Source organism: Sardina pilchardus, chromosome 7 (genome assembly GCF_963854185.1).
Source record: "Sardina pilchardus chromosome 7, fSarPil1.1, whole genome shotgun sequence".
Taxonomy (NCBI): Eukaryota; Metazoa; Chordata; class Actinopteri; order Clupeiformes; family Clupeidae; genus Sardina; species Sardina pilchardus.
Genome location: NC_085000.1, coordinates 9150820 through 9176167, shown reverse-complemented (window position 1 = coordinate 9176167; position 25348 = coordinate 9150820). Strand labels below are relative to the sequence as shown.

Genomic DNA, 25348 nt, shown 5'->3' with positions numbered 1-25348 from the left:
AACTTAGCTACTGATTTCATGCAGTAATGGTAAAAATGTTAACTATGCTAACTATGCTCACAGTGCTAACCAGGTTGATTAGCTAACTTAGCTAATGATTTCTAGCAGTTATGCTAAAAATGCTAACTATGGTAGCAATGCTAACTTAAACTAACAATGCTAACCAGGTTGATTAGCTAACTTAACTGATGATTTCTAGAAATAATGTTAAAAATGCTAACTATGCTAACAATGCTAACATTGCTAACAATGCTAACTTGCTAGTGAGGACTTTTATTTTGAAACATTTGTTGCTAGGGTATCCATGGTGGCCACTATCAGGAAACAAGAAGTTACTGCAGTATAATCATGTTGGTTGCTATGGAAACAGTCATAAACGCTTAATTTTAATGGTTGCTATGTTGGTTGCTAGGTACATGGAGTTTTCGTGTAGTTGACTGGAAGCATAGTTGATAACTGACAGTTGGAATGGTTGAACAGTTAAATAGTTGAGTAGTTACAATGGTTAAATGATTTAATAGTGTATTATTGCAGTGAGGACCTTTATTTTGAAACAGTTGTGGACAGAGGAAGTAGTGAAACAGGATCTGTAGTCTTAATGCCTGAGACAGAAGGTGCCTCTCATATAGCGTTTACGCGTCCTCTCTCGCTCCTCGATCCTCACTGATCTACATAAAGAATGATGAAGCGGCAACAATGGGATAGTCTAGCCCTTCTTCTATCTTTCTTTATGTAGATCATTGAGGATCGAGGAGCGAGGGAGGACATATAAACGCTGCTTGAGAGGCACCCACAGTAAATACTTTAAAAGTTGTATGTAGATAGTCTAATTAATGTTGATAGACAGAATGTTTCATGGATGTTGATAGGCAGATTGTTTAATAGATATTGATTGACAGTTTAATGGGTGGATGAGTGAATGGTCTGAAGAAGATGAATGGATAGAAGGTTGGATGGAATGTGCCTTATATTCTTGTTGAGAGACACAGATACAGCTCTCTGAGAGTAGTTGATACAGGTGTAATCAATTTAACTGGCTAGTCTTAAGAGAGCCAGAGTGTACTCTTAAAGCCTGAGACAGAGTAAATAATTTAAAAGTTGAATGTAGATAGTCTAATTAATGTTGATAGACAGAGAGTTTAATGGATGTTGATAGGCAGATTGTTTAATAGATGTTGATAGACAGTTTAATGGGTGGATGAGTGAATGGTCTGAAGAAGATGAATGGATAGAAAGTTGGATGGAATGTGCCTTATATTCTTGTAGAATGGAGAGACACAGCTCTCTACTGAGAGTAGTGGATACATATACAGGTGTAATCAATTTAACTGGCTAGTCTTAAGAGAGCCAGCCTGAGACAGAGTAGATTGTTTAAAAGTTGAATGTAGAGCATCTAATTGATGTTTATAGGCAGACTGTTTAAAATGGGTGGATGAGTGAATGGTTTGAAGAAGATGAATGGATATAAAGTTGGATGGAATTAGGAGGACTTATTTTGATACTGTTGTGCGCAGAGGATACAGGGGAACAGAATATGTAGTCTTCAGAGAGATTGTAAAGCCTGAGAGAAACTGACAGTTGGTGCCCAGGTGGCCGGCCACCTGGCGTAAGATTCTAATTGCTGCCGTGATGTCATAATGAGCAATGTTAAGTCTATGGGGGGAATTGTAATAGTTACAGTGCATGAAAATGCACTGTACTGTTCTTCCAAAACTTCTTCTTCTTCTTCTTCTTATTATTCCGCTGATCAAATTCATTTTTTCTATTCAGCTTGAACCGTTTAACCTAGAAACTTCATTCAAACTTTGCAACGTAGGTCTTCAATAGGGGCATGCTGCTAAGTATTTTTCAACTTTGTAACTTTTATACTTTTTAAACTAAAAATTAAAAACTATTAAAAATTTCCCCATAGACTTAACATTGGCCTCTATGACATCACAGTCGGATCGTTAAGCAATTAGAATCTTATGCCAGGTGGCCAGCCCCACCTGCAGCAGCTCTCTCTCTCTCTCTCAGGCTTTAAGAATACAATCTCTCTGTGAAGACTACATATCCTGTTAACTGTTTCCTCTTTCCACAACTGTTTCAAAATAAAAGTTCTCACTGCAATAATACACTATTAAATCATTTAACCATTGAAACTACTCAACTATTTAACTGTTCAACCATTCCAACTGTCAGTTATCATCAACTATGCCTCCAGTCAACTACATGAGACCTCCATGTACCTAGCAACCAACATAGCAACCATTAAAATCAAGCGTTTATGACCGTTTCCATAGCAACCAACATGATTTTACTACAGTAACTTCTTTATTCCCGATAGTGGCAGCCATGGATACCCTATCAACGAATGTTTCAAAATAGAAGTCCTCAGTAGCAAGTTAGCTAGTTAGCATGGTTAGCATAGTTAGCATTGTTAGCATATTTAGCATTTTTAACATAGCTGCTAGAAATGATTAGCTAAGTTAGCTAATCAACCTAGTTAGCATGGTTAGCATAGTTAGCATTGTTGGCATAGTTAGAATTTTTAGCATAGCTGCTAGAAATGATTAGCTAAGTTAGCTAATCAACCTAGTTAGCATTGTTAGCATAACTGTTAGAAATGATTAGCTAAGTTAGCTAATCAACCTGGTTTGCATAGTTAGCATTTTTAACATAACTGATAGAAATCATTAGCTAGGTTAGCTAATCAACCTGGTTAACATTGTTAACATAGTTAACATTGTTATTATTGTTAGCATTTTTACCATAACTGTTATAAATCATTAGCTAAGTAAACCAATCAACCTGGTTATCATTGTTAACATAGTTAGATAACATTTTAACATACCTTTTAGAAATCATTAGTTAAGTTACAACTGGAATGTTTAAGCTTTAAACTGTCTAACTTCACACATCAACTGTCTTTAAACTATGCAACCACCATATTTACCCTAGCTACACCTTAGTAACCATATCTACATTATCTATCTATATATTTTTGCATTTTCATGCACTGGTAATTCCTTGGAATTGCATTTCTAGTTTTTAACTAATAGTTTAACCCTTAGATGCATAAGTGGGGTCAAAAATGACCCCAGAGGTTGTTTTCTTGCAGTATCTTCTTCATTTTAATTTTTTTTCATTTAACCTTCTATGTATTCCTCAAATAGGTTGTCTTTGACATGAGGCCATTTGGATTTGTGTCTTACTGTTATATTTTTAAAGTAATTTAATGTTTTGTATCAGTACCACCGATCTGCATAGGTGGGGTCAAAAATGACCCCAAGCATTTTCTATGGAATTTCAAAAGTTAACCCTAGGATCTTTTGATTTTTATCAACTGTGGCAGTCAGGTATACATTTACTGTTGATTATCACATCTCATGTCAGCAGTTTCACCATCCTGAAGGCTATTTTTACACAACAACATAAATCTAAGTATCATCATATAATGTGGCGGCGAAGCGTTCATAGTGACGTCGCTTTTTGATCCTTCGATGTCCGCTCTTCCTATAATTGTGAAGCAGAATTCACCAAGCGATATTTACAGAGGGATTTGTTGATATAGCGTTCTTGGCCTGATTTGTATGACTTTTTATGCCTAAAAATAAGGCAAAAATCATTTTTTTTAAGCCAATTGGCAGTACCTTCTGATTTACTGGATAACAAAGGAAGATATTCATAATCACCTCTGTAAATGTTTTTTTATTTGATATATTAACACTACAAAAAAAATATTTTCAACCTGGCTTTTTCCAATGGTCAGATTCTTCGCATCAAAACATATATGCAAATTAGCGCATATTTAATTAGACATGACCTAATTAGCATATTTAAACATAAATACAGAAAACTTGCAATACGTTTTTTTCTCCTATTTATGTGAGTATTCAACTGGTAAAGTTTCATGAAGATATCTCTAAGTTAAAAATGTTACCCTATTCACCTATGTTGAGATAATTTTAGGATGTTTACCTTTTTTGCCTATCTAAAAGCTGTTTTGTAATAAAATGTTAATAAAAAGTGATGCATCAATATGTCCAACATGAAATCAAAACATTTTAGACAAATATATAATAAAAATCATCATCTTTAACCAAAATGAGAGACATTATTTGAGTTTACAGCAAGAAACGCATGCATTCTAATTGGGGTCATTTTTGACCCCACTCATGGAAGAGTGTAGGTATTGGTAGCCTATGCATCTAAGGGTTAAAAAGTATAAAAGTTTCAAAGTTGAAAAATACATCCCTCCAATGTCCTAAGTAAGATCTACGTAACACAGTTTGAATGAAGTTTCTACGTTAAACGGTTCAAGCTGAATTGCGTGCGTTAGAAGAAGAATAATAAGAAGTTGAAGTAGAAGACTAGGAAGAACAGTACAGTGCATTTTCATGCACTGTAACTAGGTTGATTGGCTAACTTAGCTAATCATTTCTAACAGTTATGCTAAAAATGTTAACTATGCTAACAATGCTTACTATGCTAACAATGCTAACCAGGTTGATTAGCTAACTTAGCTAATCATTTCTAGCAGTTAAGCTAAAAATGCTAACAATGCTAACCATGCTAACTAGCTAACTTGCTAGTGAGGACTTTTATTTTGAAACATTTGTTGATAGGGTATCTATGGTGGCCACTATCAAAAATAAAGAAGTTACTGTAGTAAAATCATGTTGGTTGCTATGGAAACAGTCATAAACGCTTAATTTTAATGGTTGCTATGTTGGTTGCTAGGTACATGGAGGTTTCATGTAGTTGACTGGAGGCATAGTTGATGATAACTGACAGTTGGAATGGTTGAACAGTTAAATAGTTGAGTAGTTTCAATGGTTAAATTATTTAATAGTGTATTATTGCAGTGAGGACTTTTATTTTGAAACAGTTGTGGAAAGAGGAAACAGTTAACAGGATATGTAGTCTTCAGAAAGAGATTGTATGCTTAAAGCCTGAGAGAGAGAGAGAGTTGCTGCAGCTGGACTGGCCACCTGGCATAAGATTCTAATTGCCCTATTATGATGTCATAATCACAATGTTAAGTCTATGGGGGGAATTTTAATAGTTTTTATTTAATAGTTCAAAAAGTATAAAAGTTACAAAGTTAAAAAATACATACCTGAAGTCACCTAAGTAAGACCTACGCAGCGCAGTTTGAATGAAGTTTCTACGTTAAACGGTTGAAGCTGAATTGAACGCACAAAAAGCGTTAGAAGAAGAATAATGACCTACTAGAGAATGTAATTCCAGGGAAATTACGAGTGCATGAAAATGCAAAAATGTATGGATACAGTAGATAATGTAGATATAGTTACTAAGGTGTAGCTAGGGTAAACATGGTGGTTGCATAGTTTAAAGAAAGCTGATAGTGTGAAGGTAGACAGTTTAAAGCTTAAACATTACAGTTCTAACTGAACTAATGATTTCTAGCAGTTATGTTAAAAATGTTAACAATGCTAACTATGCTAACAATAATAACCAGGCTGATTAGCTAACTTAGCTAATCATTTCTAACAGTTATGCTAAAAATGCTAACTATGCTAACAATGCTAACTATGCTAACAATGCTAACCAGGTTGATTAGCTAACTTAGCTAACCATTTCTAGCAGTTATGCTAACAATGCTAACTATGCTAACAATGCTAACCATGCTAACTTGCTAGTGAGGACTTTTATTTTGAAACATTTGTTGATAGGGTATCTATGGTGGCCACTATCAGGAATAAAGAAGTTACTGTAGTAAAATCATGTTGGTTGCTATGGAAACGGTCATAAACGCTTAATTTTAATGGTTGCTATGTTGGTCGCTAGGTACATGGAGGTTTCATGTAGTTGACTGGAGGCATAGTTGATGATAACTGACAGTTGGATTGGTTGAACAGTTAAATAGTTGAGTAGTTTCAATGGTTAAATGATTTAATAGTGTATTATTGCAGTGAGGACTTTTATTTTGAAACAGCTGTGGACAGAGGAAACAGTTTAACAGGATATGTGTAGTCTTCAGAGAGATTGTATGCTTAAAGCCTGAGAGAGAGAGAGCTGCTGCAGGTGGGGCTGGCCACCTGGCATAAGATTCTAATTGCCCTATTATGATGTCATAATCCAATGTTAAGTCTATGGGGGAAATTTTAATAGTTTTTATTTAATAGTTCAAAAAGTATAAAAGTTACAAAGTTGAAAAATACATACCTGAAGTCACCTAAGTAAGACCTACGCAGCGCAGTTTGAATGAAGTTTCTACGTTAAACGGTTGAAGCTGAATTGAACGCACAAAAAGCGTTAGAAGAAGAATAATGACCTATAAGAATAAATCGGATAACAGTAGAGTGCATTTTCATGCACTCTAATAAGAATAAATCGGATAACAGTAGAGTGCATTTTCATGCACTCTAATAAGAAGCCTAGGAAGAACAGTACAGTGCATTTTCATGCACTGTAATAACTAGAAATGCAATTCCAAGGAATTACCAGTGCATGAAAATGCAAAAATAGATAGATAATGTAGATATGGTTACTAAGGTGTAGCTAGGGTAAACATGGTGGTTGCATAGTTTACAGAGAGTTGATAGTGTGAAGGTAGACAGTTTAAAGATGAAACATTCCAGTTCTAACTTAACTAATGATTTCTATTCATGTTAAAATGTTGATTAGCTAACTTAGCTAATGATTTCTAGCAGTTACGCTAAAAATGCTTATTATGCTAGCAATGCTAACTTTACTAACAATGCTAACCAGGTTGATTAGCTAACTTAACCGATGATTTCTAGCAGTAATGCTAAAAATGCTAACTATGTTAACAATGCTAACTATGCTAACTTGCTAGTGAGGACTTTTATTTTGAAACATTTGTTGCTAGGGTATCCATGGTGGCCACTATCAGGAAACAAGAAGTTACTGCAGTATAATCATGTTGGTTGCTATGGAAACGGTCATAAACGCTTAATTTTAATGGTTGCTATGTTGGTTGCTAGGTACATGGAGGTTTCATGTAGTTGACTGGAGGCATAGTGGATGATAACTGACAGTTGGAATGGTTGAACAGTTCAATAGTTGAGTAGTTTCAATGGTTAAATGATTTAATAGTGTATTATTGCAGTGAGGACCTTTATTTTGAAACAGTTGTGGACAGAGGAAGTAGTGAAACAGGATCTGTAGTCTTAATGAGATTGTATGCTTAAAGCCTGAGACAGAAGGTGCCTCTCATAGCGTTTACGCGTCCTCTCTCGCTCCTCACTGATCTACATAAAGAATGATGGAGCGGCAACAATGGGATAGTCTAGCCCTTCTTCTATCTTTCTTTATGTAGATCATTGAGGATCGAGGAGCGAGGGAGGACATATAAACGCTGCTTGAGAGGGACCCACAGTAAATACTTTAAAAGTTGTATGTAGATAGTCTAATTAATGTTGATAGATAGAATGTTTAATGGATGTTGATAGGCAGATTGTTTTATATTGATTGACAGTTTAATGGGTGGATGAGTGAATGGTCTGAAGAAGATGAATGGATAGAAGGTTGGATGGAATGTGCCTTATATTCTTGTTAAGAGAGACACTGATACAGCTCTCTGAGAGTAGTTGACACAGGTGTAATCAATTTAACTGGCTAGTCTTAAGAGAGCCAGAATACTCTTAAAGCCTGAGACAGAGTAAATAATTTAAAAGTTGAATGTAGATAGTCTAATTAATGTTGATAGACAGAGAGTTTAATGGATGTTGATAGACAGATTGTTTAATAGATGTTGATAGACAGTTTAATGGGTGGATGAGTGAATGGTCTGAAGAAGATGAATGGATAGAATGTTGGATGGAATGTGCCTTATATTCTTGTAGAATGGAGAGACACAGCTCTCTACTGAGAGTAGTGGATACAGATACAGGTGTAATCAATTTAACTGGCTAGTCTTAAGAGAGCCAGCCTGAGACAGAGTAGATTGTTTAAAAGTTGAATGTAGAGCGTCTTATTGATGTTGATAGGCAGACTGTTTAGAATGGGTGGATGAGTGAATGGTTTGAAGAAGATGAATGGATATAAAGTTGAATGGAATTAGGAGGACTTATTTTGATACTTTTGTGCGCAGAGGATACAGGGGAACAGAATATGTAGTCTTCAGAGAGATTGTAAAGCCTGAGAGAAACTGACAGTTGGTGCCCAGGTGGCTGACCAGCTGGGGTAACATTCTAATTGCTGCCGTGATGTCATAATGAGCAATGTTAAGTCTATGGGGGAAATGGTGATAGTTTTTAACTAATAGTTTAAAAAGTATAAAAGTTACAAAGTTGAAAAATACAAAGCACATATGGCATAAGCAAGACCTACGCAACAAAGTTTGAATGAAGTTTCTACGTTAAACGGTTGAAGCTGAATTGCGAGCGTTAGAAGAAGAAGTTTAACTAGAAATGCAATTCCAAGGAATTACCAGTGCATGAAATGCAAAAATAGATAGATAATGTAGATATGGTTACTAAGGTGTAGCTAGGGTAAATATGGTGGTTGCATAGTTTACAGAGAGTTGATAGTGTGAAGGTAGACAGTTTAAAGCTGAAACATTCCAGTTCTAACTTAACTAATGATTTCTATTCATGTTAAAATGTTAACTATGGTAACAATGATAACCAGGTTGATTGGTTAACTTAGCTACTGATTTCATGCAGTAATGGTAAAAATGTCAACTATGCTAACTATGCTCACAGTGTTAACAAGGTTGATTAGCTAACTTAGCTAATGATTTCTAGCAGTTATGCTAAAAATGCTAACTATGCTAGCAATGCTAACTATGCTAGCAATGCTAACTATGGTAACAATGCTAACTTAAAATAACAATGCTAACCAGGTTGATTAGCTAACTTAACTGATGATTTCTAGCAATAATGCTAAAAATGCTAACTATGCTAACAATGGTAAAATTGCTAACAATGCTAACCAGGTTGATTAGCTAACTTAGTTAGATGTTTTTTTGCAGTTATGCTAAAATGCTAACTATGTTAACAATGCTAACTATGCTAACCATGCTAACTAGCTAACTTGCTAGTGAGGACTTTTATTTTGAAACATTTGTTGCTAGGGTATCCATGGTGGCCACTATCAGTAAACAAGAAGTTACTGCAGTATAATCATGTTGGTTGCTATGGAAACGGTCATAAACGCTTAATTTTAATGGTTGCTATGTTGGTTGCTAGGTACATGGAGGTTTCGTGTAGTTGACTGGAGGCATACTTGATAACTGACAGTTGGAATGGTTGAACAGTTAAATAGTTGAGTAGTTACAATGGTTAAATGATTTAATAGTGTATTATAGCAGTGAGGACCTTTATTTTGAAACAGTTGTGGACAGAGGACGTAGTGAAACAGGATCTGTAGTCTTAATGAGATTGTATGCTTAAAGCCTGAGACAGAAGGTGCCTCTCATATAGCGTTTACGCGTCCTCTCTCGCTCCTCACTGATCTACATAAAGAATGATGGAGCGGCAACAATGGGATAGTCTAGCCCTTCTTCTATCTTTCTTTATGTAGATCATTGAGGATCGAGGAGCGAGGGAGGACATATAAACGCTGCTTGAGAGGGACCCACAGTAAATACTTTAAAAGTTGTATGTAGATCTAATTAATGTTGATAGACAGAATGTTTAATGGATGTTGATAGGCAGATTGTTTAATAGATATTGATTGACAGTTTAATGGTGGATGAGTGAATGGTCTGAAGAAGATGAATGGATAGAAGGTTGGATGGAATGTGCCTTATATTCTTGTTAAGAGAGACACTGATACAGCTCTCTGAGAGTAGTTGATACAGGTGTAATCAATTTAACTGGCTAGTCTTAAGATGGCCAGAGTGTATATGCTTAAAGCCTGAGACAGAGTAAATAATTTTAAAGTTGAACGTAGATAGTCTAATTAATGTTGATAGACAGAGAGTTTAATGGATGTTGATAGGCAGATTGTTTAATAGATGTTGATAGACAGTTTAATGGGTGGATGAGTGAATGGTCTGAAGAAGATGAATGGATAGAAAGTTGGATGGAATGTGCCTTATATTCTTGTAGAGTGGAGAGACACAGCTCTCTACTGAGAGTAGTGGATACAGATACAGGTGTAATCAATTTAACTGGCTAGTCTTAAGAGAGCCAGCCTGAGACAGAGTAGATTGTTTAAAAGTTGAATGTAGAGCGTCTAATTGATGTTGATAGGCAGACTGTTTAGAATGGGTGAATGAGTGAATGGTTTGAAGAAGATGAATGGATAGAAAGTTGGATGGAATTAGGAAGACTTATGTTGATACAGTTGATACAGGGGAACAGAAAATGTAGTCTCAAGAGAGCCAGCCTGAGAGAGAGAGAGAGCTGCTGCACCTGGACTGGCCACCTGGCGTAACATTCTAATTGCTGCCGTGATGTCATAATGAGCAATGTTAAGTCTATGGGGAAATTGTTAATAGTTTTTATTTAATAGTTCAAAAAGTATAAAAGTTACAAAGTTGAAAAATACAAAGCACATATGGCATAAGCAAGACCTACGCAACGAAGTTTGAATGAAGTTTCTACGTTTAACGGTTCAAGCTGAATTGCGAGCGTTAGAAGAAGAAAAATAATAAGAAGAATACTAGGAAGAACAGTACAGTGCATTTTCATGCACTGTAATAATAAGAAGCCTAGGAAGAACAGTACAGTGCATTTTCATGCACTGTAATAATAAGAAGAATAGGAAGAACAGTACAGTGCATTTTCATGCACTGTAATAAGAAGCCTAGGAAGAACAGTATAGTGCATTTTCATGCACTATAATAAGAAGAAAAGGAAGAACAGTACAGTGCATTTTCATGCACTGTAATAAGAAGAAGACCGAGGAAGAACAGTACAGTGCATTTTCATGCACTGTAATTATTTCAAAGGAGTATGAGGACTTTTTATAGGCATATAGAACTGTACAGCATATTTTTGGTAATGTCTACTCACTTAAGCTCTGCATTTCTCCACTGGTGTGAAAGCGCTTTCCTGTCTGCAGATCGGTTAAGGTATCATTCATGGATGATGAGGTGTCTGTCAAATGTTCATATGCCTTAAGTTCCTGAGGGTGTCCATGTGAGAGAGGAAACCAGAGAGAAGCCAAAGAAAGAGAAAAAGAAAGAAATAAAGAAAGAAAGAGCAACGCGGTACATTTAATGTGAACTTACAATGAAGGCCCACATTGATAACAATAACAATTAATCAAAACAACAATGTTCACGCTCATACTATAACGACAACAAAGTTGTCACTAGTTCTGGGTGTGGATGGGCCTTAAACCTTAAGCTTCTCATGGGCTTTTTGTGTCAAATCAACCAACAATGACTTCTCAAGGACCTGGTCAGTGCCTTATTTGTAAGTAGTCACTATGAAAAGTGCATCTGTAAATGTAGATGTGTAGAATAAATCTAGAGTCTAAGGCCGGGATGACATTAGCCAGCGGCAAGCGGCAGGTTTCCTATTGTTCTCTATGGTTCGTCAGCGCACCGGTGACAGCGCTGGCGTACCGCTAGCGTTGAACAAATTGTGTGTTGGTTCAACTTTCAAGCGCAACGCTTGGCTCATCAATGTCAGTTTTAGAATGTTCAGGTATTTTGACCAATACAACAAGATTACAACAGGGCATTTTGACCCAACAAAGATTGTCCGCTAGTGTAACTTAGAAACGAGATAGAATGTTTTGGATTATTATTATTATGGTGACGGTCTGAGTGTTGCGTTACACTTGCCGCTGCTGCTTGCCGCTGGCTAATGCGATCACCGCCTAAATGTGTACTGAAAATAAATAGGCTCTACCATGTTGCTGGCCTGTAGAAGCTGATGCACTGTCTGGAAGGTGTCGGTGTTGAGGGGCGGTTTCGGCAGAGGCTTCTCACAGTAGCCCTTGAAGTCATAGTAGATGTGGCCGAAGGTGGACATGAGCTGCTGCAGGTCTGTGGCGGCCACACGCAGTGTGCAAGGAGACAGAGCTTGACGCGGTGGGGAGCTAGGGACCGACGTGCCAGACTCCAGGAACTCACACTGACATGATGATGAAGACGATGATGAAGATGATGATGACATGGGAGGCACCAGGGAGAATGACAGATGAGAACAAGAGAACAAGTAAGAAAGGAGATAGAGAAACAGTGTAAGCAGGGGGTCCGTTCAAACAGGGCAGGGGCATACATGCCATCTGGCAAGTCACCTAGAGAGCTCATATGTTTTTCACTTTCACTTTCCCCAAAATGAACAAAACTGACATCACAGATTTCCCCACTTGTGGCCTTCATATGAAATCAACAAGTCAAGTCAACTTTGTTTACATTTAATGTGACAAGCAAACCCAATGTGCTCCCTGTGTAACATGAACAGCATATTAAAGAAATTCTGTCCCATTTTGAGTGATCTCTTTTTGACGTATGACACTAAGAAGCTTTTACATGGGGACCAACCTCTTTCTGAAGTTCTTCCAAAGTGTTCTTTGTTGACTGTAGTTGTGCTGCAGCCTCTTTCAGCTCAGTCTCAGTGACTTTCTTAGGAACAAACTTCTGCTTTCCTCTTTAAGACAAAACAGAAAAGTTTCATATTAGACACACAGAATTTAAAATTTCATTTTCAAAATAATATGTTGTATTAGGGTGTCAATAATTATTTGGTAATAACATATTAGTTTAAGGGAAAAGAAATTGCAGTCCTGTGCTCTACTAAAAAAAACAATTGCTGCTTTGCTTTGTATTCATAAAGCACCACTTATTTATTGACACCTCAGTCAGACACCAAAGTCTTCAATTTCTTTCACAGTATAGTTAGTTAGGAATCAAGGATCTTTGTCCGAAGCGCAATACTTGCCCAGCAGAGGAGGTCTTGCCTGCCGTGGCCAGGAGGCACCTGACGTTGGATGGCAGGGGGCTAAGGGTTGAGCTCTGCAGCTGCTGGAGCAGTTGGGACTGGGACACGAGCTCCCTTAGCAGCCGGTCACTCCTCTTGGGGCCCTTAGGGTCCCCACTCAAAACAGGCCTGGGCACAGGGCAAGCATCAGCATCAGATGGGTACCAGCAGCAACACTTTAGCTAGTTCCCACCAGACTTTAGTTTAATATTACAACTATGGCAGCCCTGAATACGAGTCAAACACCAGGATGAGATGGGTATGAGCAATAATACGTTGGCTCTAATTAGATGTTTATTACTATAGTTAAAACATTAAAATAATATAATACATAAACCCTTAAAACAATATTATAACAACATAATAACCTAAGGTTTGGACAGACAAGACAGACAAGAGCGAGAAAATCCAGACCTAAAATAGAGGCAAAAACAACAAATCTACAAGATTAACACATAAGTTATACATGTAACCATGTATAAAACATACCCATCAGAGGAAACGGCACTGCTGTCTGGACAGGTGATACTGCTGTTATTGAATATGGGGCCAGATATCAGGCTTATGAGTTGCTCTAGGAAGCGAAGCTGACGCAGTAGTGGAGCAACACCCTGGGGAACGAAAAGATCAGGAGTTGTACAGTGAGCTAGTACAACTACAGCAAATCAATATTTTAAAGTCACACCAAAACCCTAGGTGGACACGACAACGTTTCTGGAGTGTATCAGGTTTTGAATGTGCAAGCAAAAGTTTCTGGTATGCACAGGAAACTTAAAGCCACAAACTGTATGTGAGCAACCTTTTCCACGTTTTAGTCCAGACCAGAAACTTCTTTTGTCCAGGACAAAATGACCAAATGTGTGCATGAGAAATTCTGGTGTGCACATAAAAACAACCTATTTGTTTACGGCTACATTTATTCCAAAGGATTAAAAATTATGAGTTACAGTAGGTCTGCCAGAAGCCATTGCAACAAGTAGGCCTTTGAACGGCTTTTTACCTTTATTAAATCCACGTCGTTGAGATCACACAGCATCAGTTCATGGCCAAAGCGAACAAGTACTGCATGAAAGATAATGCAACATTAGATAATCAGGCAATATTTATTGACCGCTACCCTAATAATCACTTTTAAATGTTGCAACACGACAAACAACAAAATAAGCCTTCAGCAGCTGACCTGACCACATCCATCCACCCAGCTGTCTTACCATCTGTCTGTCCTTCTTTACTCCTCGGCACATCCAGCTTTGCATTCAACTGTGGACAAATGCTTTGAGAAAGAGAAGACAAAGAAGGGTGTCTTTTAATTATATCCTGACAACTCTAGACATCTACACATAGAATGGTGAAATGCTTGAAACTGTATACCTGACACAAATCCATTTTAAAATATCAGTGCGATGAACAGATGGGGTGCAGAGAAGTTCTTGAATGCTCTCTGCTTCTCTCAGACAGAGGCCTTCTACCAGAGGGCACCCCAGTGTCTAAAGGGAAATGTTGGAATTATTTACTTCAGTTAAGTTACAATATTTAAACGCATAGCCAGAGACGGTTGAAAAAGCAAGGGTATTTAAGTATCTTTGGCATAGCCTTGGAACTAATGAATTCTGTTTTCGTAAAGGTCGGACAGGGACAGTTCTTCTGACCATACTGTTCTAGAGTCTATGGCTCTGACAAAAAAAAAAGTGATTGACGGTTTTTCAGCGTTTTCGAATGTCCCTTCCCTGGACCATGTTTACCCCGGCTAGCCAATTTTAAGGATGACCATGACGCTAAAACGCTAGCAAGCCACATGTTAAGTGTGACGTTATCATCAAAAGTTATCACGCTTAATTAAATATCAAAGATTACTCAAATAAGAAATAAGGGTAGCCTAGTTTATCACTTCGAATGAGCAACATCTGCAAATTCGCTAAATGACAACTTGGGGTGGCTACTAGCTAACGCTAGAAAATATAATACTCTAAAATAACCAAAGCCTGAGACAAATATGCAGTTCGGTAGTTGATGTCATACAGCATCGTATGACCAAAGACAAAGTAACTCAAAGTTTACCTGTAAAGAGTTGTAAATCTCCTGCGACAGCACTGCTGCATGTTGTTGTTTTGAACCACCCGCCATATCAACAGGAAACGCAGACCTTGGACTGGTGGTTCAGCTGGTGCCTTTGTAGAAGATAACAAACGCTCTGCTGTCACCTATGGTTTTGGAGTGTAAACGTTGGAAGGGTGTCTGTAATTAAATTGCAGAGGCCTTATCGCCTAACTTCTATAGCTCGTCATGGACTTAATTTTTATGCTAACTCCATGGTTGTCAATTTGTTTTTTTGGTGCCATCACCATATGAAATATGCAGCAGTAGATCTAGGCTATATGAACTCGTACCTCACCTATTCCAAGTTTAGTGACCTAAGTTAAACTCAAAGGCCTAAACCTGTGTCTCTTTTTGTAGGAGGTGTAGGCTTACTACTAACTCTTAACTAGTTAAGTTTGTCACTAAACCACATACTTGGAATACCCCCAAGGCGCTTCTTCAGTAGGCCTATTCTTTCACACATGGGCATTTCTGGGCGTTTGCACGTCTTTGAGCAGTTGTAGCCAGGCTATGCCATGCGGTTAAAGGTGCAAACAAATGCTGCTTTGCCACAGAGACCACAAAGAAAAGGAGCTGGCTCAAATTCTATAAAAGTTTATTTAAAGCACCGTTTTTATAGCCATCCCTGTGTTCGTCCACTTTTGGCTCCTTGGCTTTGATTTTGGTAAATGTCTTTTAACTAAACTTGAAGGTGCCAAATATTGAGTTAGGCTACTCCAATCTAGATGCTTCTTTGCAGTTGTACAATCATTTATAACTTTTTATGTTAAATAGGCCTACATTATGAACACTTTTCACATTTTATGTCTTGAGGACCCAAATGTTGAGTCTAAACCAGTTTAGAAGTTTTGATGTAAATCACTCCTATGATATTGTCTATCCAAAGTGAGGTGCTTGTTTCGAAGTTAACTGATGGTCAAATCAACCACAACTCCGATATCTTTAGCACCTCCAAGTGGTCTGTGACGTAAGCTTGAGTGAAAGTAGCCTATGTTGAACTGAGAAAAAAATGCCATGATGGATTCATAAATCGTCACTGACAATAAATGGAATGGGATGAAAGTCAATATACCATCTCAGCAGTATTGTGTGTAGGCCTACGTGAGTATTTTTAAGGCACTGCTTTTTCAGACATGCCTCCAGCATATTACATTCATGTAGTGCCTATGACTCTCCTCAGAAGTACCTACTGTATGTGGGCTGATATCTGAAATCTGTATGGCACTTCAGCATCATACTGGAGTGGTCTGTTAAATGTGGAGGAGCCATTTCAATCTGCGGATGATTGCTCCTTGTGGTTCTCTTGCTGTCCCTGTGCACTCAAACAAAATCAATCAATCAAAATGAATAAATAAACACAAATAAATATCTGTTTTCAGAAGCCTACACCGTGGCTCTGAAGCTGAGGGGAGAAGAAATGGCAGACAGGCCAAACAATTCCAACAGCCAATGACAACATCTCTTCAGGACCATGGAGAGGAGGGTGCAATCTGATTAGCAAATAAGATCAAATATCAACAACCTTTCACAAGAATCATGGAATCTACCTCAAAGTGTTTAGTAGATTTAAAAAACAATGCCTTCCCTAAATTCAAATATGCATATACTCGAACTGTGAGAACTCCTGCGGCAGTTGATTTTTTTCTACACCTTTTAATCTACTTGTGTGCGTGGGTACACTGACAAAGACAGTCTGTGCTGAAGAGGCCTAATAGCCCTCTGTCCTTATAGGCTCTTGGACATGGTGTTCCTGATCAGGTCAAAGTGTAGGTATGATGGAGACATCCAGGGTTGAGTAAAACGGGGATAAAGCAAACATGCAGGATGCCTTTTTGGGTCATTTTGACCGTTGGAATTTAAACTTCAAATTTCACCAGCAGAACTTTTTTTTAATTATTATTTTAAGTCATTAAAAAAAGAGAAGAAAATCAAAATCAAAATGTAGCCTAAAATGGCATGTTGCAGCGTTTGTAGTGTTGGAGGGCTGAAGCCTGTGTAAAATCCACATAGCCTAATTCAATAACAATGGAGTTGCACCTTATGCTGGACCATATATCCTACAATAATGTGCCCCAAATAAAGATCCAGTGTACTTAGTTCACTGAATTCCACCAGACCCTGGAGAATCATAATGGACTGCACCATACATTTAGATATTTATATCTTTCATGTCATCTGTCATATATCATGCTTCAAATACATCTATGAAAATATATGCTTTGAAAGCTCATATCTGAGACTTCCTTCAGGGGAGGGCCACACATTCTGATGTTGAGTTTGACAGATAATAAGCGTGAAGTTTATAAATAGATTTTATGAGTTTCCTTTGCATCCTTTCAGTGGGGAGTTTCGTGAACATTATAGGTAATGAGGACTGAAAAAAACAAAAGATGATTAATAAAAGATAAATACAGATTTGACCTATACAGAGCGTCAGACATGCAATAAAAGGAGATGAAAGTACAGTCAGACAATAAGACACAACCACAGACACTGGTCAAAGTTATTATTGTAGAATACTTTGATTTTTTTATACAGACAAAAAGTGTTGACTTATTTTCCCAGTAATTCTTAGAGTTCCATACAGTTTGGTCTACAGTATACAGGTGTGTTCTTTCATCATATATAGATATATTTTTTTTCTCTTAAGTAACAGGCAGGTAGTTAATATATTTTATAGTCTGATTTTTTTTGTCTTTTTTCTTTGTAGCACAGAAGATATGCTCAGGAGAATGTGCAATTGTCTATGTTATTCCATCAGTAGAAAGAGCATTGTGGGAAGAATCAATAATAATAATAATAATAATAATAATAATAATATTAATTAATAATAATTTACAAGCTGTTCAATTGCATCAGGAAAGGAAAAAGAAAGAAAACGTGATAAAACGACCATGTGTCCTAAAAAGTAAAGAAAAGATGCACATGTGCACATTTTGGCAAAATGTACAGCGGTGGTGCAGTTGTACAATAATTTATAACTTTTTATATTAAATATATTATATATTCTTTTCACATTTTGTGTCTTTTTTTCTGCTTCACCTCAGGTGACTTTCCAACTCCAACAGAATGGAACAAAACAAAAAGGCAGACAGACTTTTGGATTCATTTTTTAGTCAGCATTTTACGTTTTAAATGGAATCTGGTGATGGCAGAAAAAGTATACCAGTTCCAAGCAAAATAATCAAATTAAGTACAGTCTGGACAGAGTGGTTACAGAATGAGTAGCAGAATATACTTGCCAGTCATATTTTCAGGATAGACACCCATCTGTTGGTGTATGAGTTTGAATATGAAATGATAATGTGTGCACAGCTATACGAGAAGCTTTAGTGTGGTGAGTCTTTCTCTCTCGTGCTGATCTGCACATGTGAGCGCCACAGCTCTGGTGTTTTGACCTCTCAAGTGAGGTCACCTGTCCTTGGACCTGCCAGCGCTCTGACTGACCATCAGACTCCACTGGAACTGTCAGGACCTTGTGACTCCATTTCAGGCCAAACACACAAACAGAGGGAATGATAATCAATGCACTACGCCAAGGTTTATATCTATATATATTGTACTAGCACCTTAGCTCATTTTTTTGTCTCCAATAAAGTGTGGGCATTAGAACAATTTAAGTTCAATTAAAGCAAATGAAACAAGAGTCAGAGGCATGGACCCTGTGTTCCCTTCAGGAGCACTGCTCCCTGTCTGCTTCTGAATCCATATAAGACAGAACACTTGCATTCAACAACACACATTAAATTCAGCACACACAACACGCGTGCTGCAAAGAGAGAGGAGAACTACATCCATCTTCTGCTCACAGGACACAGTGGAGTGAGTGAAATTGTAACCACCAAAAGACAAAGGTGAAGTAAAAAGAATGACGACGGTGAGGCACACACCATGATATCAACACATGCTCTGCACAGAATCAATCAAACCGATGCAACATTGAAACGGCCGCGATCACACTTGCAATGTCGTCTTTCAAATTTATATCCAGTTTTCCGACAAAGTGGGCCTTCTAGAAAATAATTCTATACAGATAAAGGATTTCTGAGAGCCCTATATACAAGTCATCATGCCTATTTCACATATCTGTGGACAGGGCAGTCTGTTGCATAAGTGCCTGTACCATTCTTTACGTGATTGTATTGCATTGCAATGCATTGACAAAAGCATTATGATCTGAACAGTACCAACCCAGAGAATAGTCAGATACAGTTGGAAGTTATCCCTTATGTGGTACTTTGGATCAATGGAATGTTTCAGCATGTCATGGTATGGGTGGAATGATTAGGATTTGGTGCAAATAGGTGCTAAGAGATATTAATGAACTGAAAAAAAAAACAGTGATCTTTTGTCAAATTTTCCTCTGGTGGCCACTATGATGTTACAAACTGACTGTTTGTCATTACGAGCATATATAGACATCGGCATGTCTAATGAGAGAGGACATAGCTCATATCTTTTACAAGATATGTATGACAAAACAGAGTTTGAGACATTTTATATTTGTAATAAATATATAATATATATATATATTATTATTTTACATTACACCATGAGCCCATGAATGACGCTGAGACATGTAATTAAAGGGTCTGCTAAAGTGTATTCACATAGTAGATGAATCTCTGTGTCAGTGTTTAAAGGGTCAATGCATCTTTTTTGTTTACAAAAAAAGATTCAAAACTCCATCCGTAGCGAGGCATTCATGGAGAGCCACAGTGAACATGCACCAAGAGGTCACTAATTCACTCTGTGATCATCTCATGCTGCTTTGGTCGTACCCTTTCAGCTCTACGGCATCTAGAGATGCAGCCCAGGGAGAGGGCTTAGGCCTACGCACAGATAAGAAAACAAAGCTATCATCCCACTATCCTTCTCTTCCTTTTGGATTCTGATTATTAACTCTAAAGATAAGGGGCTAGGCCCTGATGTTGAACTAACATGTTGATCAAGATCTGGAAAAATCCAAATCAAACAAACAAAGGAACTGCAGAAATGAGAATCATATTTGTTCAAGGATTGTCTCAATCAAAACAAAAGACGTTACTGGAATACGCCTGCCAATTCTTCCCAGACCGTAATCGGCTGCAGAATCATTTGCAGAAACAGATTTCGTTTCCGAAACAAAAAGCATGGTTCTGTCCATTTACTTTTCTCACTGGATTATGGTATGGTGGTGGCATCACTTTTTTGTAAATTTTTCTTCTTTTATGTTTTCCTAGCAGACGCATTATAATTTATTAACGATTAGGATTTTCAATGTATTGTATCATTGTTTTGTTAGTATTTTTGTTATATATTTTTTTCTGTTTTCAGGACAGACACAACACATACACACACACATAGAGAGAAGATAGACAACGTGATCATGGAAATAAAAAAGAAGTTTGATTTTTGAGCAAACAACTCATGAAATGAATAAATAAACAAATCAATATCAAAGCTAATCCATAAAGCATCTGTTACATACTATAAAAAAATAAAATAAATAAATAAATAAATAAATAAATAGTCTTAAGGATGAAGATGTTTAAAAGGTCAGTGATACTATAAGACTACTAACACAGGTCGGTAAAAGGTGGAATGAGTAGACCCCCCCTCCCTCTTTATTTTGCCTCCTCGGAGCCTGTTGTTGTTGTTGTTGTCTTGGGATGTCACAGTTTACGACTCCTCTTGTCTAGTTCTACTCGAGGCCCGCCTTCACAGGGCCGCGGCCCACACGCCCTCCCTCTTCAGTCCTTCAGGAGGCCCCGTGGGCGGGAAGCCGGCCGTTCCCTGGCAGAACGAGCATTCCGAGATGAGAGGAGGTCTGCCCAAGGAGAGGAGGGAGGGTGCCAGAGGTTTGGGTGTGTGGGTTTCGCACAGACAGGTGAAAGGGGACTGTGGCACAGGACGGCGGCAGAGACTCACTGGGTGATTGGATCCACTGTGACTATGCATGGGTGGGTGGGCGAGTGGGCAGCTGGATGGCTGGATCTGTGTGCGTTAAGGACGTGAAGCACCAACTGGACTCCGACCCGTATCCGATGGACCGTTTCCCCACTCCCCCCCCACACCCACCTGTGTCTCCTCTCCTCTGGTCTGTCTCCTCAACACACCTCTGGTCCTCAGAAGTCTTTTTGTTCGTTTGTTTATTTGTTTTTAAATACTTTTAAATAGATTTATTCTTTTTTTTTTACTTCTCTCATACGAGTCACCCAGTGTGGAGGGGGTGGCAGTCATAACGAGGTCTCCAGACTGAGGAGAGGGCAGCCCTGCTGTCGGGTCATGGAGGTCCAGTGATGGGTGGAGGGGTCTGTCGGGGGGGGCCCCCGCCCAGGCTCGATGGCGTTGTTGTTGCGGTTGGGGGTGACGGGGAGGCTGTACTGGCGGTAGGGCCGGGGGCGGGTGCGCTGCGGGGGTTGGGGTGGTGGTGGCGGGGGCTTGCGCAGAGCCGGGTGGACATTGGTGTACTGCTGTTGGTAGTGCAGGTGGTGGTTGTGCTTGGAGAGGTCAGACTCGGTCTCCTCGAGGTCGGTGTCGTCGATCAGTGGGATGTTGTGGATGAAGTCGTTGATGAGAAACTCGGGGTGGGCCATGAAGTTGTGGATGGAGTTCCTGGATTCGGGTTTCTCGATGCTTTCATTACGGGAGCTACGGAACGCTTTCACCACCCGCATCTAAAGGTGGGGGGAGGTGCAAGAAGAGAGGGGGAGCGGGGGATGAGGAGGAAGAAGAAGAGCAAAAAAGAGAGAAAGAGAGGATGGCCAAGGAGGAAGAGGAAGAAGGGGCAGAGAGAGAGAGAGGTGGGGGAGCCCAAAAGAAACAAAGGATTGCAAAGAATCACAGAGGAAGAGGGGTACAGAGAGTGAGAGGGACAGAAAGATAGCAAATAACGAGGGGTAGAGGAACAGGAACAGACATTGAGAGAAAAAAAGAGAAATAAAAAAGGGAAGATTTTGGGTGGAGGAAGAGTTAGGAGGGAAATGAAAACAGATCATCAGTAACAGTCATGAGGAACCGTTGGGACACAAAACTCCATCTGTTTGGTACATGCCTCAGGAGTGCAAACACAACTCAAGATCAGGTTGCTATGAAATATGTGATATACAATATGGGATCATTTCTAGTCTGTTTCTGCTTGTTATCTTTGGTGAACAAAATCAGTTTGACTGCTTCTAGGAATTGTGAGGGAATGGATATTGTAAATATTTGACGATCTGATGTCAAACATGATCAAAGATTCATGTGCAAACCTAAAATGAAAGTGTATCACAACCTGATCTGAAGAGTTTTACCAAGGAAGAGAGATGACAAAAGAAAAGAAACCAAACCAGAAGAAATAAAAATCAAACAGTGTTGGAAATGATCTCAAACTGTCAGTTCACAATTTTCACTCACAGTCAACAAGACAATGGACATTCGTGTGAGGTCAAACATAAAAGACACCAAGCCTCAGACACACAGAGACACACTTTAAGCACAGAGGTACAAGCCAATACAAACTCAATGCTAACTATGTGTGTATACTGACCAGATAAGAGACTTGCAGTTTAAATTGACCATAAAGTATGCTGCTGTTTTGAGCACGTTGCTTTGATACACACATAGCCCTGATCACAGCTGACTCTCTCGACGGATCTGGCTTTGATCGGGTGGGCCGGGTCTCCCAGGCCCAGGCCACATCACAGCCAGATCCGGGCCAGATGTGTTCTAGAGTCGGCTGCCCTCTGGCAGAGTACAACGAAGGACAAAACAAAACAAAACGAAAAAAACGTGTGGGTTAGAATCTGCAATGGAATGCCGGGCAGACACAGTTAGATGGAAATCAAAGGAGGCAGGCACACTGATAGATAGACTGAGGGTCCTCTGAATGTGGGTTTAGAGGGATAGGGTTGGGGAGCATCTATATCCCACAGGGAAAAGACATAGGGCACTGCACCTACTAACAGGACAGGGAAGAGGACAGGACCTGAAGCCTCATTGGCCCATGTAACATCCTGGACTTAGTGTTCACTTCAGAGTATGAAAGAGTGTGAGCAAAATGGAATGGAAGGGGCAATGGAATTCCAGTCACGTGAACATGTGGTCGATGTCAAATGACAGCATGCATCATCAAGCCATCAAACACTTTGAGTTAGCAAAAGCAAGAGAGTTGGGTTTGACAGAGTCCTACTAGACTAAATGATTAAATGATACACAATATCTTCCTTTGTGTTCATGTCTATATGGTATCCATGCGTGGGTTCACTACAATCCCCACTGTCCATTCATCTGTTAATAATTCAAATGTAACAGCAGAGAATAGTTGTCTGAACCATGCAAACAGTTCCATGCTCAATAAGCAAGTCCGTGCTGCAATGTGATATCTGGGTCAAAAGTTGGAAAATGGTACATGAATGTGCAAACAAAGGTTAATGACATTAGGGCACTTTGGGGCTTTACTGACCGGTTGAGCATTTAGAGAGGCATTGCAGTCAAGTAATTCAAATTGATCAATGTAGGCCAATGACAATCATTCAGCAGCTGAAATACACTGAATGAACCTAGAAATGTCACCAAATCCAAGGTGTATGTATATTATAACTGACACAAGTGTAGGAAATGTGGATTACTCTGCAATGCCGTGTAGTTTGAATGTGAATGATTTACAAGCCAATATGGGGTTGGGCCACACAGAATGAGAGTCATCATGTTTGTGAGTGTGTGCGTGTGCGTGTGCGTGTGCGTGTGCGTGTGTATGTGTGTGCATGTACAGTATGTGTGTGATAGTAGTGCCAGTAAGTGAGAGTGAGTGAGTGAGTGAGTAAGAGTGGTTGTGTATTGTGAGTGAGTGATTGTCTATTGTGAGTGATTGAGTGAGTGATTGTGTGAGTGTGTCAGTGAGTTAGCATTGTGAGCGGTAAAGTGAGTGAGAGTGAGCAGAGTGAGTGAGTGAGTGAGTGAGTGTGAGCAGAGTGAGTGAAGAGGTGAGGCAGCACGAGCATCACTGGACATGCAGCAGAGCAGACAGGTGCAGAAGACAAGAAGAAGAGGAGGAAGAGGAGGAAGAAGAGCTGGCGGTGAAGCTCTCAGGCCGGCTAATGAGGAGAAGAGAGGAATGCCAAAAAACATGATCAGAAAACAAGAGCCTGGGGTGTGAGTGTGAGGGTGCATGAGGATGTGTGTGTGTGTGTGTGTGTGTGTGTTTTAATTCCCCCAGTCCAGTGCAGCTGCCTCGTCTCTGTTTCAGACAAACAAGTAGGAAAATAAATAAATAAACAAATAAATAGATGCACGATGGCACCCAGCCAGGCTCATGCTGAGAGGACGAATCAGACCAAAGCAGGAACAAACATACAACACACAGACACACACACACACACAGATAGACACGCACGCGCACACACACACACACACACACACACACACATGCGTCTGAGTGTATCTGCTCATGTGTGAGGACATTGATTAACACATTCCTTTGCCGTGGTCAGGTAAGTGCAGTCACCTCTTCAGCCCTTTCCCTGTAACCCCCCAACCCCCCCCACCCCACCCCACCGAACAAACACCCTCCACCCCCACTCAGGCTCACACAGCAAAGGAAAAACAAGCTAAATGAACGCAAAGAGAAACAAAGAAATTCCAAACACAAACAAACAAACAAACAGGAAGGAAGGAACGGTCAAGCATTTGGTTAAGTGCTTATCTGTTTTTCCAATGAGCCTGTTTGTCAGCAAGAAAAAAATACTTCATGCAAATCTGAAAGATTTGAAAACACTTTCTTTCGGTGGCGTTGTTTGTTTTCATTTTTTTTTTCTTTGTTTGCATGGATACGGGTAAACTTTCGAGTATAACGCCCACATCTGTTTTGAGATGGACCATGATGAAGGGTGTTAATAATCAGTCGCTGTGTGAAACCACCCCCCCCGCCTCTGGGTTCTAGCATGCCAGATCAATGTCCACTGTCCAATGTCCCCACGCCGCCCTTCAAAAGGAAAAGCTTGATGGAAAAACGTCATTGTTAAAACAAACAAACAAACAAACAGAAAAGTTGAAGAAAAAAAACGCTTTACTCAATAGACCTTCCTAAGTGCACTAGGCAAAGAAAATGACCAAGAACACAAAGAACAAAGCTGAGAAAAGGAGCCAAGGAATAGAAGAAGCAGGAGAGGGAGAGGGAGAGCTAGTGGTTAGAGAAGCTGGGATGGAAAAGGAAACGTTAATGCTGATGACCTCACATCCTGTTCAATTCATCACCTCCCCCATTATCCTGATTTGTCTTTAAACTCCAAGTCTCAGATAAAGCTCAAAAGAATCTTGGGTCCCCTTCTGCCTTGAGAAAGTGTGAAGTATAAAAGACAAAGGAGCCCTTTATATAAGTAAACTAGATGGTTTTAAAGCTTTGGAATTGGACAGTGTCTGTGCTTTTTTACTGT

At 39.1% G+C, this 25348-nt stretch overlaps 2 protein-coding genes across 3 annotated transcripts in view; both read right to left on the bottom strand.

The window, feature by feature from the left end:
- haus7 (HAUS augmin-like complex, subunit 7) overlaps window positions 1-16238 on the bottom strand; it is a 34107-nt gene extending 17869 nt beyond the window's left edge. Inside the window, exons 1-10 of one of the 2 annotated variants that reach the window (XM_062540649.1) lie at window positions 16142-16238; window positions 14913-15055; window positions 14226-14341; window positions 14066-14127; window positions 13855-13916; window positions 13344-13465; window positions 12816-12983; window positions 12419-12524; window positions 11781-12005; window positions 10935-11046 (exon numbers count right to left, since the gene is read on the bottom strand). In XM_062540649.1, coding sequence (XP_062396633.1) covers window positions 10935-11046; window positions 11781-12005; window positions 12419-12524; window positions 12816-12983; window positions 13344-13465; window positions 13855-13916; window positions 14066-14127; window positions 14226-14341; window positions 14913-14978 — 1039 coding nt within the window. In that variant the 5' untranslated portion in view covers window positions 14979-15055; window positions 16142-16238. Of the gene's footprint in view, window positions 1-10934; window positions 11047-11780; window positions 12006-12418; window positions 12525-12815; window positions 12984-13343; window positions 13466-13854; window positions 13917-14065; window positions 14128-14225; window positions 14342-14912; window positions 15219-16141 lie in introns of those variants that run through there. The other variant, XM_062540648.1, reaches the window with a different exon arrangement.
- Window positions 16239-21455: 5217 nt separating this feature from the next.
- Window positions 21456-25348, bottom strand: part of atp2b3b (ATPase plasma membrane Ca2+ transporting 3b) — a 39996-nt gene continuing 36103 nt past the window's right edge. The window contains exon 21 of the mRNA XM_062540650.1: window positions 21456-21610. Within this exon, the coding sequence (XP_062396634.1) occupies window positions 21585-21610 (26 nt within the window). The 3' untranslated portion in view covers window positions 21456-21584. The remainder of the gene's footprint in view (window positions 21611-25348) is intronic.